Source organism: Myotis daubentonii, chromosome 9 (assembly GCF_963259705.1).
Source record: "Myotis daubentonii chromosome 9, mMyoDau2.1, whole genome shotgun sequence".
Lineage (NCBI taxonomy): Eukaryota > Metazoa > Chordata > Mammalia > Chiroptera > Vespertilionidae > Myotis > Myotis daubentonii.
Window position 1 is genome coordinate 83,068,249 of NC_081848.1, and position 17,169 is coordinate 83,085,417.

The window sequence follows — 17,169 nt, forward strand, 5'->3', positions numbered from 1 at the left end:
CCCTCCACGTCGGGACTCCCATTGGCCAGGCCTGAGGGGCGGGCCCGTCAAGCAACTCACTGCGCAGGCGCGAGCTCCTCCGCGCAGGCCCCACCCCTTTTTCCAATTTCGCGGCCGCGGTAGACACAACTGTCGTGCGTGTGCCTTCTATGCCGTCCTCGCTTTCCGGCCGCTGTTTCCCCGCGGCTCTCCGACCCCCCCCTCCCCCCGACGGCTTACTTTGCGGCAGCACTGAGAGCCCCACCCCCTTTCTCTGCGGAATCACCATGGCGGCCGGGGTAAGTTTGCCGGCTCTGGCCGACCGGGTCACCCTATCCGGCGCCATCCTCTGCCCGGTTGCGACCCGCTGGCGTCAGAGGAGTTCTGGAGCCGAGCGGGGGGCGGATCGGGGGCCCGGAGGCCGTGCTGTTGGGGAGCAGGGCCTCCAGGCCCCGGGCAGAAACTGATGCTGAGGCTGTGGGAGGCCGAGGAGTTGGAATGGCCTGGGTTCGAGGCGGAAGGAGATGCCGGGTCCGGGCCGCCTGGGGCCGGAGAAAGGGGCTCAGGTTCACTCCTTGAGGCGTGGGATCCGGGCAGGTGGACGGAACTTTTGCGACCGTTTGGTGGGGCGATAGCAGGGACAGGGTGAAGGGGGGCGTCTTTGTGGGCATGTACTTGGCCACGGTCAGGGCTCGCCCACCAGGGAGGTTCGGGAGCGGAGAGACCCCGACGTGGGTCGATCAGTCGGACCTCGCCGGCCAGGTTACTGGACGGAGAGGGGCCACACCAGGCAGCTCATGCGGACGGCACCGGAGCGACGGCCCGCGGGTCGCATGCGCGCCAGGGGGAGGGAGGCCCCTTACAGGGAGGCCGGGTTGATCGGGGAAGAGAAGACCCACTCGGGATCCGCGTGGCGGCTCGGGTGGGACTCGGTGCCCTCGGCGTGTGCCCTCGGCAGGGGCGATGCTTTTGAAGTGAGCGGCCCCGCAGTCGCGCCGGCCGGCCTGGTAGCATCAATGAATGAAACGGGCGGGCGGGGTGTGTTCGTCCGCAGGCGGAGGCCGCGGCAGCTTCAGGCTGTGGGTTCCGTGCTGCTGCGGGTGTCCTCAGGGAAGGTCAGCGCTGTCAGCTGCTTTATTTAGCCGTCGGTGTGTCTGTCCTCTGCTCTGATTACACAAGGCCCCGAGCTGCAGAACTCGGGTTACCGGCCGAGGGAAAGCGGGAGTGAGTGGGGCAGACGGCGACGATTCGGGGGAGTCGTCCCGGGAGGTGACGGGTAGGACCGGGACCCCTGGCCTCGCGCTGACGCCCGGTCCCCTCTTCCTTGCACAGACCCTGTACACATACCCCGAAAACTGGAGGGCCTTCAAGGCCCTCATCGCCGCGCAGTACAGCGGGGCTCAGGTCCGCGTACTCTCCGCACCGCCCCACTTCCACTTCGGCCAAACCAACCGCACCCCCGAATTTCTCCGCAAGTTTCCGGCAGGCAAGGTGAGTAGGGACGCGGGGAAGGGTCTTTGGTCCTGAGAACCCACGTGGCTGTAAGATTCTATTACTTTGCAGGTAGCCTCCATCTTTAAAGAGATTTCAGACCCCCCCCCCCCCTGTATTTTAGTGATTTTTTAAAAACTTTTATTTTGAGCTCCGCTGGTGTGGCTCAGTGGGTGAGTGCGGGCCTGTGAACCAGGAGGTCACGGTTAGATTCAATCAGGCCCAAGTTGTGGGCTCCATCCCCTGTAGCGGATGTGCAGTGATTCTCACCCGTGTTTCTCCCTCTCCCTCTCTGAAATCAATGAAAAATGTATTTTTAAAAAATCCTTTTATTTTGAGATAATTTCAGATTCCTGTGTAGTTAAAAATAATAGTCAATTGTAATTGAAAATTTTTTAAATGATTAATAAAGAGCTGTTCAGTGACATTTAATAGTTTGCAGGCTTACTTTGGAAGAGAGAATGACTTTGGACTGTTTTCAGTGCAAACTGTCAAGTATCTCCTGTGAGCGGGACTCTTCCCCTGCTGGGGGGCTGGGGAGCGGCTGAGGAGCCATCCTCAGTGGGGGGCCGTGTGCAGTGGGGGGAGCACCTGGTGCTCTCACTGTTACAGAGATGTAAGACGTGGCTTCTTACCTTTCCCTCATCTGATTGAGGGATTTTCTCCAAATAGCTGATAATACCTAAGTATTTTGGGTTTTCTTATGTGAGCTCAGACTGTAAGGGATACCAAGTTATTCAAATACTTTTGGTTCTTGAGTTTTAGATAATATCAGGAGTTTGGTTAGCAAGGGTTGTCAGCCTTATATAAACACGTTCACCCAGAACAGTTTAGTTCCTGGGATTGGCTAGTAAGAAATGACTGTTTCACTTACCTTTTTTTTTTCCCCTTAATCCTCATCTGAAGATATTTTTTCCATTGATTTCCAGAGAGAGTGGAAGTGAGGGAGGAAGGGGAAAGAGAGAGAGGGAGAAAAACATCAGTGTGAGCAATGCACGTGGATAGGTTGCTTCTCATACACGTCCCCACCGGGGCTGGGGGTCCTGCATCTGAGGTACGAGGTTCGTACCCTTGATTGGGAACTGAACCCGAGACCCTTCGTTTGGGGGGCCGACGCTCTAACCACTGAGCACCCGGCCAGTGTTTCACTTATCTTTTGACTGCTGTCTGCAGGTTCCAGCATTTGAAGGTGATGATGGATTCTGTGTGTTCGAGAGCAATGCCATTGCCTACTACGGTAACTTGCAGTTGGATGGTGGATGGGAGGGTCAAGCGAGGGGTGTAGGAGAGGGTGCGGGGGAGCTGGAGTGGAGAGGACTGTTCGGGCACTGGCCTGGTGTTGGCGGACCCCGGGTTCTGACTCTGTGCCCCGCCTCTGCAGTGAGCAATGAGGACCTGCGGGGAAGTAGTCCAGAAGCAGCAGCCCAGGTGGTGCAGTGGGTGAGCTTTGCCGATAGCGACATAGTGCCCCCGGCCAGTACCTGGGTGTTCCCCACCTTGGGCATCATGCACTACAACAAGCAGGTAAGGCCTGGAACTTGGAAGAAGCCAAAGGCGGGATGGCGTCAGCTCCAGAGGGCCAGGCAGTGAGAAATAAAGTGGGTTGAGAAAAGGGGGGGATGCCAAGAGCGTGTAACAGGCCCTAATCTTCGGGCTGTGAGTTCGGAGCCCTGGGCTGTTGGTGGGTGGTGTCTGAGCTCTTTGTCAGGCCCGTGGAGGTGGTCAGAGAAGGGGTTTCTTCTGAAGGAAGGTTAAACCCAATGACGGGAGTGGTTAGACCAGATGACCGCGAAGGTTCCTTCTAACGTGCAAAGACGTGACACAGCTGTGACCAGGACAGTGGGAAACGCAGCCGAAAGGAAAGAGGGAAAGGACATGAGCCAGCCTGGGCCGTGAACAAATGTAACATGCGCTTCGCATGGGACATGTTTGGGCCACAATGGGTTCTTAAACTGGACCGGAGGCCGGAACAAAAGCATGGATGGAGTGTTTGTGTGAACTCATATAAATTCAAAGTAAACATCATTACATAAAAGGGTATGGTCTTTTTTTCTTTTTAGTTTTATTCATTTCCAATCCGGCCCGCGGGCCGTAGTTTGCCCACGGCTGTCCTAGACTCTGACCCATTGAGAGGGTGGGATGAGTAAGTGAAACGGCCGTCGTAGTTCAGTTATTGGGGGAGGGATTGATAGTCACTGATGAGTTTACTCACTGGATCAACAGGCCACAGAGACTGCAAAGGAGGACATGAGGCGAATTCTGGGGCTGCTGGATGCTCACTTGAAGACGAGGACCTTTCTGGTGGGCGAGCGTGTGACACTGGCTGACATCACAGTTGTCTGCACCCTGTTGTGGCTCTATAAGCAGGTTAGTTTACAGCGAATCAGCTGGGCAGAGGGTGGGTGGGGTTAGAACCAAGTGACAAGTCTCGGGCCGCTCTATCCTGATTGGAGGACTTGGGTGTGAGGGACGCTGAGGGAGCCGCGGGAGTCCCGGTGGGTGCCGGGCCGCCTGCCTTCCGGGAAGCGCAGTGGTCCGTTGCCCTTAGCGTCTGTGTGGCGCTGAGACGGGTCTGATGAAGCCAGTTGTGCTTGGTGGTGAAGGCGGGTGGGGGTGGCAGACTCAGCATGGAGATCTGGAAGCGGAGCTGCGTTCAGTGCTGGCCGCATTCTGACTAGTTGTAGTAGAGGGTGGGGGTGGGGGCACCCTTTGGTCCTTTTTCTTCCTCAGTAAACATAAACCCAGGGACTAATCCCACAGTTGAGGTTATTGGGGCAAAGATGACATGTTGCTGGTCCTAAACAGCAGCTCTCGGACTGATGGGGGTCAGTAGTAATGTGCTGAGAGCAAGGGAAAAGCACCTACTTCGCGCCAGACCCCATGCCAAGGCCTTACAGCAGCAGTTCTCAACCTGTGGGTCGCGACCCCTTTGGGGGTCGGATGACCCTTTCACAGGGGTCACCTAAGACCATCGGAAAACATATATAATTACATATTGTTTTTGTGATTAATCACTGCTTTAATTATGTTCAATTTATAACAATGAAATTGGGGGTCACCACAACATGAGGAGCTGTATTGAAGGGTCGCGGCATTAGGAAGGTTGAGAACCACTGGCTTACAGGGATCGGCTTAGTGTGGCCCGTTGTGGGGGTCATGGAGTAGAATCTGAATCCGAGTCTGTAGAACCAGCATGACAGCTGACGCTGCGCCTGTCTCCTCCACGGATCCTGGCAAACTAAAAAGAATGGCACATGAGCCTGCCAGTGTGGCTCGGGCTGAGCATTGCCCTATGCACCAGGAGGTCACTGTTCGATTCCCAGTCAGGGCACATGCCCGGTTGTGGGCTGGATCCCCAGTGGGGGGTGTGCAGGAGGCAGCCGATCAGTGATTCTCATCGTTGATGTTTCTCTCCCTCTCCCTTTCTCTCTGAAATACAAAAAACAACAACATTTTTTTTTAAAAAAATGGTTAATGAGTTTTTCATGAAGCTGTTTAATTAAAAGGTCTGTCCATTATTCTGAAACAAACTTTTTGCTGTTGCATATTTTCTACTTATTTATTTGACAAAATGAGTAATTGATAGCCCTCTGTTGATCCCAACTTTTAAAAAAACTCTATGTCAACACGTGAAATTTAAAAGATTGGAGACGAGGTGTGAAATGGCTTGGCAAAAGGAGCGGGGCACCGTACGAATGCTGTTCCTGCTAAATAGATTCTTAGTGAAGGGGGAACCCCGTACGAATGCTGTTCCTGCTAAATAGATTCTTAGTGAAGGGGGAACCAAGCGTCCATTAAGTTGGACTGGATCACCTTAAAGAGATGAGGACGGTGGTGGGGGGTCGCCCTCCGGGGTAAGCGGGTGTCCAGGCAGCCGCTGTTGGTGAGGGGACGGAGGAGCTGGGGTGTAGGAAGCAGCAAGTCTTGGTCTCTGGCTGGAACCTTCTGGAGGGTCCCCCCTCTGACTGTTCCCACCCTCCCGTCCTGGCAGGTCCTGGAGCCGTCTTTCCGCCAGGCCTTCCCCAACACCAACCGCTGGTTCCTCACCTGCATTAACCAGCCCCAGTTCCGCGCTGTCCTGGGGGAGGTGAAGCTCTGTGAGAAGATGGCCCAGTTTGATGGTGAGTCTGAGGAGGTGGGGGGTGAGCCGCCAGGCCGGGCTGGTTTGCTCAGTCTCAGCCCCTGCGCTTCCTGTCTAGCCTGTGGGTGACGTGGGCCCCGAGTGTAGGGCATCACCTGTGTAGCTGATGTTTTGTGAATCTTGTCTTCTACCTGCACTCACTGGTCTGTGTTGACAAAGCTGCACGGGCACTTGTCACTGAGGGCCGTGCGCGGGGACGCGGCGCCCGGCGGCCCTGTGGCCGAGCCTGGCTCCCGCGCTGCCGCTTTCCTCCACTGCCCCGCGTGCTGCAGCGGAAAGAGGCCGGGTATTGACTTTTCTCCTTCCTCTGCGCCAGCTAAAAAGTTTGCAGAGAGCCAGCCGAAAAAGGACACCCCTCGGAAGGAGAAGGGACCTCGGGAGGAGAAGCCGAAGCCCCAGGCCGAGCGGAAGGAGGAGAAGAAGCCCGCTGCCGAGGAGGAGATGGACGAGTGTGAGCAGGCGCTGGCGGCGGAGCCCAAGGCCAAGGACCCCTTTGCTCACCTGCCCAAGAGGTGAGGACACGGGGACGTGGGGGGAGCGCTGCATGGATGGGACCCAAGAAGGCCCCTTCTCACCTGAGTGTGTCCTCACAGCTCGGGCCCAGAGTTTGAGGTCATTCATACAAAATTAAAGGTGTGTTTTAGTTGGCAGATCGGGTGACTTTCTGAATTTAAGAATTGGGTGAGCTTTGAAAGGAGCAAGTGCATTCTAAATGCATCCAGCAGTGGGGAGGTTCAGAATCCCCTTTCTCGCAAGCAAGCAGGCATCAGGCCGGAGTTCGGGGGGTCATTGGTCTTGGGGGTGCTCGTCGGTCTCTGACCCTCAGCTCAGTGAGGAGCGTGCTGCTTGGGTGAATCGGCCTGTGACTGGTGCTCATGCGGCCTCTGCTCATTGTTCCCAAACGGGGGAGTGCAGCCCCTCGGGAAGAAGGAAGGAGATGGGTGCTTGTCTGTTTCCTCTTTTCAGTCAGTGTGGGGGTTCCTGGAGGAAAGAATAAGGTAAAAGGGAGATTGTTGGTGTAAAAAAGTGGGCACCCAGTGCACTCCCAGTTCTCCGGGTCAGTGAAGCTTCCCAGGGCGAGAGGCGTTGGAAGAGGCAACAGCTCCATCTTCACATCAGGTTTGTTAAGGGAGTGTCCCCGCCAGGTGCGCACTCTTCCCGCAGGGGCCGTGCAGGACGGCAGGATGGAGAGGGCACAGGGTCACCTGCCCAGATGCGAGGAGATGCGTTGCATGCTTGCTGCGGGCTGGGAGCAGCAGGCCTCGGGGCATAGGGGTGGGGTCTGCTGGCCCGAATCCAGCTGGTTCTGCCTGGAGGGTCCAGTGTGGTCCCGCCATTGAAGTCTCTCCTCACTGTCATCGCATCTTCGCTCACTGCCCCCAGTCACTGCTGGACTTGCAAGCGATAGGAGAAAGGTCTTACTCGCCCGCTGCCGCCCTTTCATCGTTGGTCTGGTTCAGCGCGGTGGACTTCCCGTCTCGTGGGGTAGATAGAGCGAATGGAGGGGCGCGCCCGTGCTGGCACAGCAGCTGTGCTGGTGGGAGGTCAGCAGCTCTGCTCTCCCACGAGGGACCAGCTTGGAGGTGGCTGAGGTTTTCCTCGGGACCGGAGGCCCCACGCTCAGCTGCTCTTCACAGTGTCTCTTTGAGCTGATTTCCTGTGAGCCTGGCACAGGGGCAGGACTCTTCCCCGTTCGCCTGCCACCTTTCCTCCCAGTAGATCGTAGTGGCTGTGCTTAGGGGATAGAGTAACATCGCCGTGATCTGAAGGGGGAGGATTTGTTTGTGTCCTCCTTCTATATGAAATGGCTAAACAGGAAAAGAAAAAGAAAAGCCAGCAGGATTTTGGTGTGTGTAAATGAGCTGTGATAACTAACCCAATTACATAGGCTGTTGTAATGTCGACGCTGTTAATTATTAGCTAGAGATCGTCTCATATGTTACTCTGGGCAGAAAATAAATCAGGCCGAGAGCTTGAGGTCTTCAATCAATCGCGTTTCTTAACGGCTTGAGAGTGTGTGTAAGGCCTGTTTAATAAGTAGGCCCTGTTAGTTGGCTGCCAGGACGATTCCCCCAGGGTTATTTTTAACTTATTGTTATTGATTTCAGAGAGGAAGGGAGAGAGAGAAACATCAATGTTGAGAGAGAATCATTGATTGGGTGCCCCCTGCACACCCCACACTGGGCATTGCCCTAACTGGGAATCGAACTGTGACCTCCTGGTTCATAGGTTGATGCTCAACCACTGAGCCATGCTGGTCCGGGCTCCCCCAGGACTCTTAATGTCACAGAGGTAATGCCTTTGAAGACCAAGACCATCATTGTCCATTTCCTTCTGGTCTGGTTAGGGCTTCCAGCCAGCTTGTTTCAGGAGCTGCTGAGGGCTGGGCTGGGGTGGGGAGGATTATGGTCATGAATAATAAACATGGTCAGGAGGGTGTGAAACATCCGTCCCATCTGGTGGTGGACGTGGACAAGCTCAGGTGAGGGCTCTGGTGTCAGGAAGGAACCTGGCTCCAGTGTAGCCGGGCAGGGCACACACTTAACCTGGTCTGTGAAGGGAGGGGGGCGTCTAACTCTAGGGCAGTGATGGGGAACCTTTTGAGCTCCGCGTGTCAGCGTTTTGAAAAACCCTAATTTAACTCTGATGCTGTGTCACATAGAGAAATTTTTTGATATTTGCAACCATAGTAAAACCAAGATTTATATTTTTGGCATTTATTTTACATATTTAAATGCCATTTAACAAAGAAAAATCAACCAAAAAATGAGTTCGCGTGTCACCTCTGACACCCGTGTCATAGGTTCGCCATCACTGCTCTAGGTCTTGATGTAAGGAGTGAAATAGGTAGCAGCTTGTGGCATTATTAAAACTAATGAATAATTGAACCAACCTAGACATTCAGTAAGGGGGCTTAATAAGTTCATGGCACAGTCATGCCGTGGGAGGTTATGTAGCCATTAAAACATTTGCAAAGAATTCTCAGTGGCGTGTCATAGTGTTCAAGGAACAATTTGTAAAGGCACAAAGCTAGCTATATCATCTTTGAAAAATCACCAGTGGAATTTTTCACAAAACACATAAAAAGTACTAGTTGTCTTGTTTGCTGGTTTTGTGGGTGGTGTTCAGGCGCATGTGTTTTTGCAATTGGAAAAGAAAGAACAGCGCTGAGAGGGGCGGGGGGGGGGGGGCTGGAATTCCTGGCTGTGTGCCAGAGGCTCACAGATAACCCGCACCTGAGGGTTCAGCAGCAGCTGAGCTGGTTTCCGGGCAGCAGGACTACAGGACGGAGTGGAGGCTGGGCGGAGGCCCTTGGAGAACACTCCCTGCTTAACCTCGCTGTCATGAGAGTGTGTCACCCAAGCCGCCTGTGTGATGGGGGAAGACACTGAGTCACTGGCTGAATGTGACTCATGGAAAAGAGCCCTGGGAGGGGCGGCGGGAAGAATGTCCTCCCTGTGCCTCCACTAGGGGGCAGCAGTTCGCCGTGCTTTCCTGGGGCGCGGCTCCCTGGGGTCCCACCCCGTGCTAAGCATACTTGGGCTGGGGGTGGGGAGCACGAGGAAATGCCCTTGGCCTCTTGGCAGGGCCGCTGCCTCAGGAGGCCTGCTCCACACTGACCGGCTGTTTCCCTCCGCTCAGTACCTTCGTGTTGGACGAATTCAAGCGCAAGTACTCCAACGAGGACACGCTGGCGGTGGCGCTGCCGTACTTCTGGGAGCACTTCGATAAGGACGGCTGGTCCCTGTGGTACGCCGAGTACCGCTTCCCCGAGGAGCTCACCCAGACCTTCATGAGCTGCAACCTCATCACTGGTGAGGAGAGCGTGGGTCTGGGAAGGGGAAGGAGGGCCAGGTAATGCGATCTGAGGCCAAGTGTTCTCCCTGCTCCTTCAGGAATGTTCCAGCGGTTGGACAAGCTGAGGAAGAACGCCTTTGCCAGTGTCATCCTCTTTGGAACCAACAACAGCAGCTCCATTTCTGGAGTCTGGGTCTTCCGGGGCCAGGAGCTCGCCTTTCCGGTGAGGAGGGGCAGGGGCGGAGGGCGTCTAGCCGGGAGGCTGCGGCTCGCACACCTCGATGCTGGCTGATAGGCGTGAGGGGCCTCCCGGAGCGGGACCGGCGGAGCTGGCATGTCCCCAGCGGCCTTGGGACCTGACGACATGAGTCTGAGCTGGGAGTGGCAGGTGTGAGACCGTGTCCAGTAACCTGACCACATGCTTCTTACCTGGCTTTTCTCCGCAGCTGAGTCCGGACTGGCAGGTGGACTACGAGTCATACACGTGGCGGAAGCTGGATCCCGGCAGCGCGGAGACCCAGACGCTGGTGCGAGAGTACTTTTGCTGGGAGGGGGCCTTCCAGCACGTGGGCAAAGCCTTCAATCAGGGCAAGATCTTCAAGTGAACATCGCTTGCCCTCGCCGAGCTGCCTGCACCTGCCCTCCCGGGCGCTGGGGGTCATTAAAGGAAACTGAACATCAAGCCCTGTGTGGTCTGCCTGCTCTGTGAGGGCGCTGCTCCGGGCGGCGGGGGAGCAGGCGGAGCCTCAGAGCGGCAGAGTCCTGTCCTCGGCGTCGGTGTCGTCGCCCGCCTCCTCCTGTGCCGGCTGTCCTCCGGCTGGTGCGCTGGGCGGGCGGGACGTGGGCTTGGTGACCGCCTGACTCTGAGGGACCAGGTTCCCCCAAGGTGGGGCGTGTCCACGCGTGGAGGGAGCCCATGGTGCGCAGTGTGTGCCGTTCCCCGCCGCCGCCCTGTGAGCGAGGCACTGGGTGCAAGGGGCCAACAGGAACAGGTGTCTGACCACTGACCGCCCGCGCGGCGGCCCTGACCGGGCTGCAGGTCACCAGACGGCCCTGCTTGCTAGGGAGGGTTCAGAGGTTTAATGACCTTATTTTTTAAATATATTTTTATTGATTTCAGAGAGGAAGGGCGAGGGAGAGAGATACAAACATCCATGATGAGAGAGAATCACCGATTGGCTGCCGCCTGCACCCCACACGTGGGACTGAGCCTGCAACCTGGGCAAGTGCCCTGACCAGGAATCAAACTGTGACCTCCTGGTTCATAGGTCGACACTCAACCACTGAGCCACGCGGGCCGGGCTGTGGTGACATTTCTTAACTGGTAGAGGCAGGATTTTAAACCCCTTTGGTGTCACTAAAGCCTGGAAACACCCTCTTGCGACATAATTGTCATCCATTAATCCTGCTCAAATGAGTGGTTACTGTTTTTTCTCTTTTGAGCTTAATTTTTTTAAAAAAATTATTATTTATCTGTTTGTTTTTCAACGTTTTTAAAAAATCCTCACCCAAGCCAAAACCGGTTTGGCTCAGTGGATAGAGCGTCGGCCTGTGGACTGAAAGGTCCCAGGTTCGATTTTGGTCAAGGGCATGTACCTGGGTTGCAGGCACATCCCCAGTAGGGGGTGTGCAGGAGGCAGCTGATCAATGTTTCTCTCTCATCGATGTTTCTAACTCTCTATCTCTCTCCCTTCCTCTCTGTAAAAAATCAGTAAAAAAATATATTCAAAATAAAATCCTTACCTGAGGGTATTTTTCCATTGATTTTTTTTTTAAGAGAGGGAAAGACAGAGAAATATCGATGTGAGGGAAACATTGATTGGTTGCCTCCTGCATTCGCCCTGGAGCCTGCAACCAGGTACAAGCCCGTGACCGGAATTGAACCCAGGATCCTTCAGTTTGCAGGCTGACACTATCCACTGAGCAACACTGGCTGGGGTAAGCTTAATTTTTCTACTCTGCAGGGATTCTTGCCCTGCTCTGATGGTCTTCTGAAGAGCGTTGACCTCCCTATGAAGTTAACAGCTCAGGTGAACGTGCAAACATTAGAGTCCGTTTTGAAGCACATGCAGAAACAGTCGTGGCTGTCTTTGGTATTGGGTTGTGGTTTTCCGGGTGTTTTCTCCCTCCCTCCCGTGTAGTCTAAGCCGGGGGCGGGGGGCGGGGGCGGGGGGTCCCCTCCTGGCTTAGGAGGGAGAGCGGGACCTTTCCAGGTACTGAGCGGACTGGTGGTTTCAGGGTAGAGCTCCAGCCAGCTGGGAACCGCGACTGCAGTGGGGGTTAGGAATCCAGCTGGGCGAGGATGGGCTGGTTCTTGCTCAGTGTGCTTCCTGGCATCTCATCTTGCACTCGGTCCAGACTTGCTACCTGTCTTGCATCTGAGCCTCTGGGCTCCTCTTGGATAGGATCCGAAAGCACTGAGTGCTGACCGGGTGCGCCCTGAGCTGGTGGCTGGGGCCTCACTGAACCTGTCAGACTCCCGTTCCCACCACACCCTGCTCCGCTTGTGTAACCTTCCCCGCCTCCCTGGTCCCCTTCATCTTCCCAGGAGCTGACGGTTTGGGCAGGAGAGACCAAGCCTGGCGCTGGGTTTGAGGGGGCAGGCCTGAGAGGCCCAGGAAGAGTCCAACTGGAAAGGGGCTGTGTCTGCCTGGTGAGCCGGACCCTGGGCAGCAGCAGGCCTGGCAGTCCCTGTGGATTGGCTGGCTCTGGCCTGGGGGGCTGGGACCGCGCCTCCTAGCCTGCCCGCCGCCCCCCCCCCCCCCCCCCCCCAGTCTGCAGGAAGAGTGACTCATCCACACCTCCTGCCTCCTGTGCCTCTAGCTCTGGCGGTTTGGTGTTGAGGAGGGTGGCTGGGTTGGTGGTTGGGGCCAGGCCTGTGTTTGGGGGAGGGCCAGTTACCCACAAGCAGAGGTGGGCTGGGAGGCCCGAGGGGAGGGGCTGTGGCCTCTGGAAGGCTCGCAGTTGGCCTCCAAAAGGGTGAGATGGAAGGACCTCTTCCTGCTCAGATGGGCAGGCGAGAAGGTTAACGGGGGAGTTTCTAGCGGCAGATGTGGGGCTGGAAAGAGGGGAAGTACATCTGGAGCTGATCCGGCCCCGCCCTGCCCCGGGAGGCCTGCGTCACTGCACCGCTGCAGGCTCTGGACTTGCACCTCCCGCCCCATCGAGCCCATCCTGATGCCCGGCTCCCCGCCCCCCCCCATTCCTTTCAGCCATGGGCAGCCAGTGAGAACCTGCGCCTGGGACACTGCTCCCCACGTGCCACCCGTGCGCCATCAGGAGCTGGGGTCTCAGGCAGAGGGAGGGGTGCAGTGAGGGGGCCGAGAGCAGGGTGTGGTTTTGGAAAACGGTGAGGCTGAGGGAAGGGGAGGCTATTTTATCCTCTTACTGGGCAAACCCTCAGCCTCAAAAACGGAGGCTGAGAAACGATGGGCGCCGGGTGCAGTGGGAGTGGGCTCGCGAGCGCTGCCGCCGCGGTGGATGACCGGGCGGTGGGTGCTGGTTAGAGCGGCCGTTCGTTTCAGCGTTGTTGGCGCTTCTGGCTTCCGTCACGGAAAGTCAGAAGCCTTTCAAGTTCTTCCGAGAGAGACCCGCAGCTTCGAGCGGGAGCGGGACAGCTGCTGCTCTGCTCGCGGTCCGACCCGCCGCCGACGTGCCCCAAATGTGCCACTTCCCCTTTCGGGAGGTGGGGGAAGGGTCTAGAATGTCGAAGGGAGAGGAATGAGTGCTTTGGAGGCCCCACCCAGTCGTTTCTGAAAGCAATACTGTGTTTTCATGGCAACCGGCACTGTCCTCGGAACCCAGCCCCGTCCCCCCAGCGCCGGGTGGGTTTTGCTGGGTGGCAGTGGCTTCCCCGGCTCACCCCGCTGGTGCGCCCACAGGGCACCGCATCGTCCCCAGCGTGCTGGGTCCTGCATGTGTGAATGTAATCCTGGGGTACCCCCTTCCCTAGCCCCCTACTGCTGAGGCGCTAGCGCATTGCCTCCTGAAAGGTTAGAGACCACGCCACCTGCTCGCGTCTGTTTGCTCTAATCAGGCTGGCGTGGCTCCCGGAGGAGGCTGGCGTTTTACTGCAGTGGAATTACGGGGTGTCCTGGTGCCTCGGCCCCGGGGGCTGGGTGGGGTGCGGGATATGGCAGTTGATGGCCAGCAGCACTCCGATTCCTTGTAAGAGAATCCCTTGCGCAGGTGGGACTAGGTCAGTGGCAAGGATGTCTCTGATGACCTGAGATGTTCGGCTGCTTTTCACGCCTGTCACCCCCCCCCCCCCCCCCCGCCCTCCTGCAGCCCCGCCCACCTCTGCTTCCCGATTTCCCGGGATTCCCGCGGGAGCTCCGGCCTCGACCCTATTTACACACAGGGCGGGCCCAGGGCGGGGGCTGCTGGCCAGTCAGCGGTCGGGGCTGTTTCTGTTCCGATCTCCCTGGAATGTGCCTCCTCTGGTCCCGCTGCCCCCTCCCCGCCGCTGCGGAGCCGCTGGCCCGTGCGGGCCTCCCGCTGGCTCAGCCCTTTTGCAATCATCTGGCTGGCTCTCCGGGACCAGCACAGGGGTGGACAGTGAGGGTGGCCGACCCGAAGGGTGGCCCAGGGGACGTGGCAGGGCCGGGGAGCCGGTGGAGGAGGGAGGGCAGAGGGGAGGGGGCAGCCCTGCAGGCTGGGATGTGGGTGTGAGGAGCTTGGGGAAGTAGCTGCACTGGGCTCGCCGCTTTCTTTTTTAATATTTTTATAGATTTCAGAGAGGAAGGGAGAGGGAGAGAGAGCAACATCAATGATGAGGGAGAATCACTGATCACCTGCCTCCTGCACCGCCCCCCCGGCCCCCCGCCCCCCGCCACTGGGGATAAAGCCCAAAACCCGGGCATGTGCTCTGACCGGAATCGAACGGTGACCTCCTGGTTCATGGGTCGATGCTCAACCACTGAGCCATGCAGGCCAGGCTGGGCTTGCCGCTTTGTTAGGTGTGAGGGAAAGTTGGCCATAGTGGACCCTGGCCAGCCGTGCCTTGGGGAGATGCCTGTGTCCCCTGACTCACCGGTGGCCACCAGGTGCTGCTGCCAGTGGGCCTCTATATGGGGCCTGAGTCACTGGCTGCAGGGTGTTGGCTGCCCTGCCCCTGCGGTGGCAGCGCCCGTGTCCTCCACCCCTCCCGCTGCCAGCGCGGGGTCAGCAGACACACCCCTTCTACCCACTCTCTCCTCGAGGGACTCTCCATCTCTTTGACTCAGACACAGAGAATGTGCCTCGTGCAGCCAGTGCCGGGGAGACCATCCCTGCAGGCCCTCACTCACCCAGGAGGAAGCGAGCCCAGAGGGGAAGTGACTTATCAGGGCGCATGCTGGTCTCTGCAGTCCCTGCGGCCACTCACTGAGTCACTTTTGCTCCTAAGAACAGCGGAGGATGCTTTCCTCGGAGGCAGGGGCAGCATAGTGGACGGAGCTCCCTGGGTTTGGGCAGCAGGGCAGCAGGGCGAGGGTGGCATTGAAGGCAGCTGGACCGGTAGGAAGTGTGGGAGGAGTGAGTCCTGGGGCAGGGCAGGGGCAGGGCAGCCCTCGGACCCAAGTCCTGGGGCCTGGCGGGCAGAGGGCACAGGGTGTAGAGGCGGCCAGGCTTCCAGTAACAGGAACCTCAACTATGTGGTGACTCAGGCCCCGGGCAGCCGAGGCCCTTCCTCCCGCTCGGCCTGATTTCCTTCAACCAGACTTGGAAGTGTCAGCAGAGGACGCGGAAGCCGGGCTGCTCGCCCTCTCCCCCGGGAACTGGGGAAAAGGCAGGGGACGATGGGAAGGATGGGAGAGACAGATTCCGAAAAAGGGGAGAGGAGGCTGGTGCTCCCCTCTCTGGGCCCCTCCTGCCCCGGCCCTGCGCCCCGGCCCTGCTGGGGAGGGAGCGGCAGGCGTTGGCTGCTCCGATCATTCCAGCTCCCTCCCTCGGCTGCTGTTTACAAGTCGGTCGGCCCAGTCCCAGCCCAGCTCTCAGCTCTTCTTTTCTCCCGTCCTCCCTCCCTCCCTCCCTCCTCACACAGCCCCATTCAATCATGTCTGGCCACTTCTGCACCTTAATCCCTGACCGCATTTCCTATTATCTTCTCGCTCCCCCACATCCTCACACCCACAACTCACCAGCCTTTGTGGCCTTCTCTTGCTGATGCTTGTAATCCAACCATCCGGGGTGGCCTGCCCCCCCGCGCCCCCAGCCCTCTCTGCTCCCTGCTCTTGCCCTGACCATCTTTCGTTGCCTCCTTTCCTCCCAGAACCTACCAGAGCCTGTGCCCTGCCCCTGCTCTCCCCTCGCTGTGGCTGTGAGCGGGTCTGCTGGCCCTGGAGGTTTCAGGGAGGCCTGGGCGGTGGAAAGGGGAGTTGCCGCCTCCGCTGTCTGGTCTGAACTGCAGGGACTCCTTTTTGAAGCCTCAGCCTGAACCCCAGGATGGACTGGGCCAGGCTGGAGCCGGAGGCTCTGACCTGGCTGCGGGGTCTGAATGGGGTGAGGGGAGTAAGTGCTGAGAATGCTTGGATCCGGGAGCACCCAATGGGCTCCAGGGCGGCTGGGGACGGGACAGAGAGGAGGCCCTGGAAGGGAGTGGAGAGGGCCTGGTGCTGGGCCGGGCTGGGGGAGGGGGGTCCAGTGATCGTGATGGTCCCACATGGCCCCGAGAGGGCTGGCCCTCATGCCTCTGCTTGGAGGGTCCACGGGACAAAGCGCCCGGCGGGAAGCCTGTTCCCGGCTCACTTCCCTTCCCTTCTGGGGTGGGCGTTCGGAAGCCATGATGCCTCTGAGCCGCCTGCATCTGTTCCTCTCGGTAACACTGATGTCAGCGAAGGGGACTGTGGTGAGGAGGGAGGGGAAGGGGAATCCCCTGGCCTGGGGCCTGCCCACAGAGCGCCCCTTGGTGGTTGCTATGGAAACACACATAAGCATAATAGGAACAAAACAGGCGCGTTGCTGGGCAACAGGAGTCCAAGTTCCACAGACACTACAGTACAGCTGAGGGAACCCCGAGGGAGCGGCCCTCGTGAGGAAGCTGGGGTATCCCGGTGACGACAAGTCCTGGAACTCACCTGGCGTTGCCAGGGCGTCTGCAGAGCCGCGTGGTGTGGGACTTTGCCTCTGAAGCCCGAGAGGGCGTGCCAGCCGCCGTCTGTCCTCCCTGATTCCTGGATAGCCCTGATTTTGACCGTGGAATCTGAAACCTGACAGAGCTTATCTTTGCGATGTTGGGACCAAGAGGACAAATTATAACTAAAAACATGTGTGTGTGTGTGTGTGTGTGTGTGTGTGTGTGTGTGTGTGTGTGTAGGGGGGTGAGGTGACCTGGCAGAACAGATAACATCCAATTTCTCCAAAGCATCGGACCTGCAAGGAACTCAGAGTCCAAGGTAAGGGGACATCAGAGTCCATGTCCTTCTGGACTGAGGGCCTGTGGGCAGAGCTCCCATCCTGTCCAGTTCTCCACCACCTGCACCACCACCAGCACCAGAGGCAGGGGCCTGTGCTGGACACAGTCAATGTTTGTGCAGCTGCATACAGGCCTACCAGTGGGGGGCGGGGGATTGCTGGAGGGGAAGCTGAGAGCAGGGGAATCTGAGGGGCAGGATGCTGTTGTGTAAAGAACAGGGGCAGGGCCAGATGCACCTGTAGTTCGTTCATTCATTCATTCATTCATTCATTCATTCACAACATGCTCTTGACTAAGTGCCAGCCACTGCTCTAGGCACCGGCTAGTAAGATACCTGCAGCAGCAGAGTAAGATACCTGCCCTCATG

The 17,169-nt window shown here is 57.8% G+C and overlaps 2 protein-coding genes and 1 non-coding gene across 3 annotated transcripts in view; all 3 read left to right on the plus strand.

Annotated features, from left to right (window-relative positions):
- Positions 1-17,169, plus strand: part of MTA2 (metastasis associated 1 family member 2) — a 109,709-nt gene that overhangs the window by 19,322 nt on the left and 73,218 nt on the right. The gene's annotated exons all lie outside the window — the stretch shown is intronic.
- EEF1G (eukaryotic translation elongation factor 1 gamma) lies at positions 125-10,091 on the plus strand. Its single transcript, XM_059710413.1, has 10 exons — positions 125-278; positions 1,312-1,470; positions 2,644-2,707; positions 2,852-2,994; positions 3,694-3,837; positions 5,462-5,591; positions 5,928-6,123; positions 9,254-9,426; positions 9,508-9,632; positions 9,856-10,091. The coding sequence occupies exons 1-10, from the start codon at positions 150-152 to the stop codon at positions 10,012-10,014; spliced, it is 1,422 nt and encodes a 473-aa protein (XP_059566396.1). The 5' UTR covers positions 125-149; the 3' UTR covers positions 10,015-10,091.
- LOC132242436 (small nucleolar RNA SNORA29) lies at positions 7,297-7,433 on the plus strand. The gene has a single exon (XR_009454628.1). It is a non-coding gene; the product is annotated as a small nucleolar RNA SNORA29 (small nucleolar RNA).

Bases quoted from the DNA above. Each gene is read 5' to 3' on its own strand.
- EEF1G (XM_059710413.1), top strand. From the start codon at position 150: ATGCCGTCCTCGCTTTCCGGCCGCTGTTTCCCCGCGGCTCTCCGACCC. The intron at 1,471-2,643 runs GTGAGTAGGGAC...TGCTGTCTGCAG, and splicing joins GCAAGTTTCCGGCAGGCAAG to GTTCCAGCATTTGAAGGTGA. The intron at 5,592-5,927 runs GTGAGTCTGAGG...CCTCTGCGCCAG, and splicing joins GAAGATGGCCCAGTTTGATG to CTAAAAAGTTTGCAGAGAGC.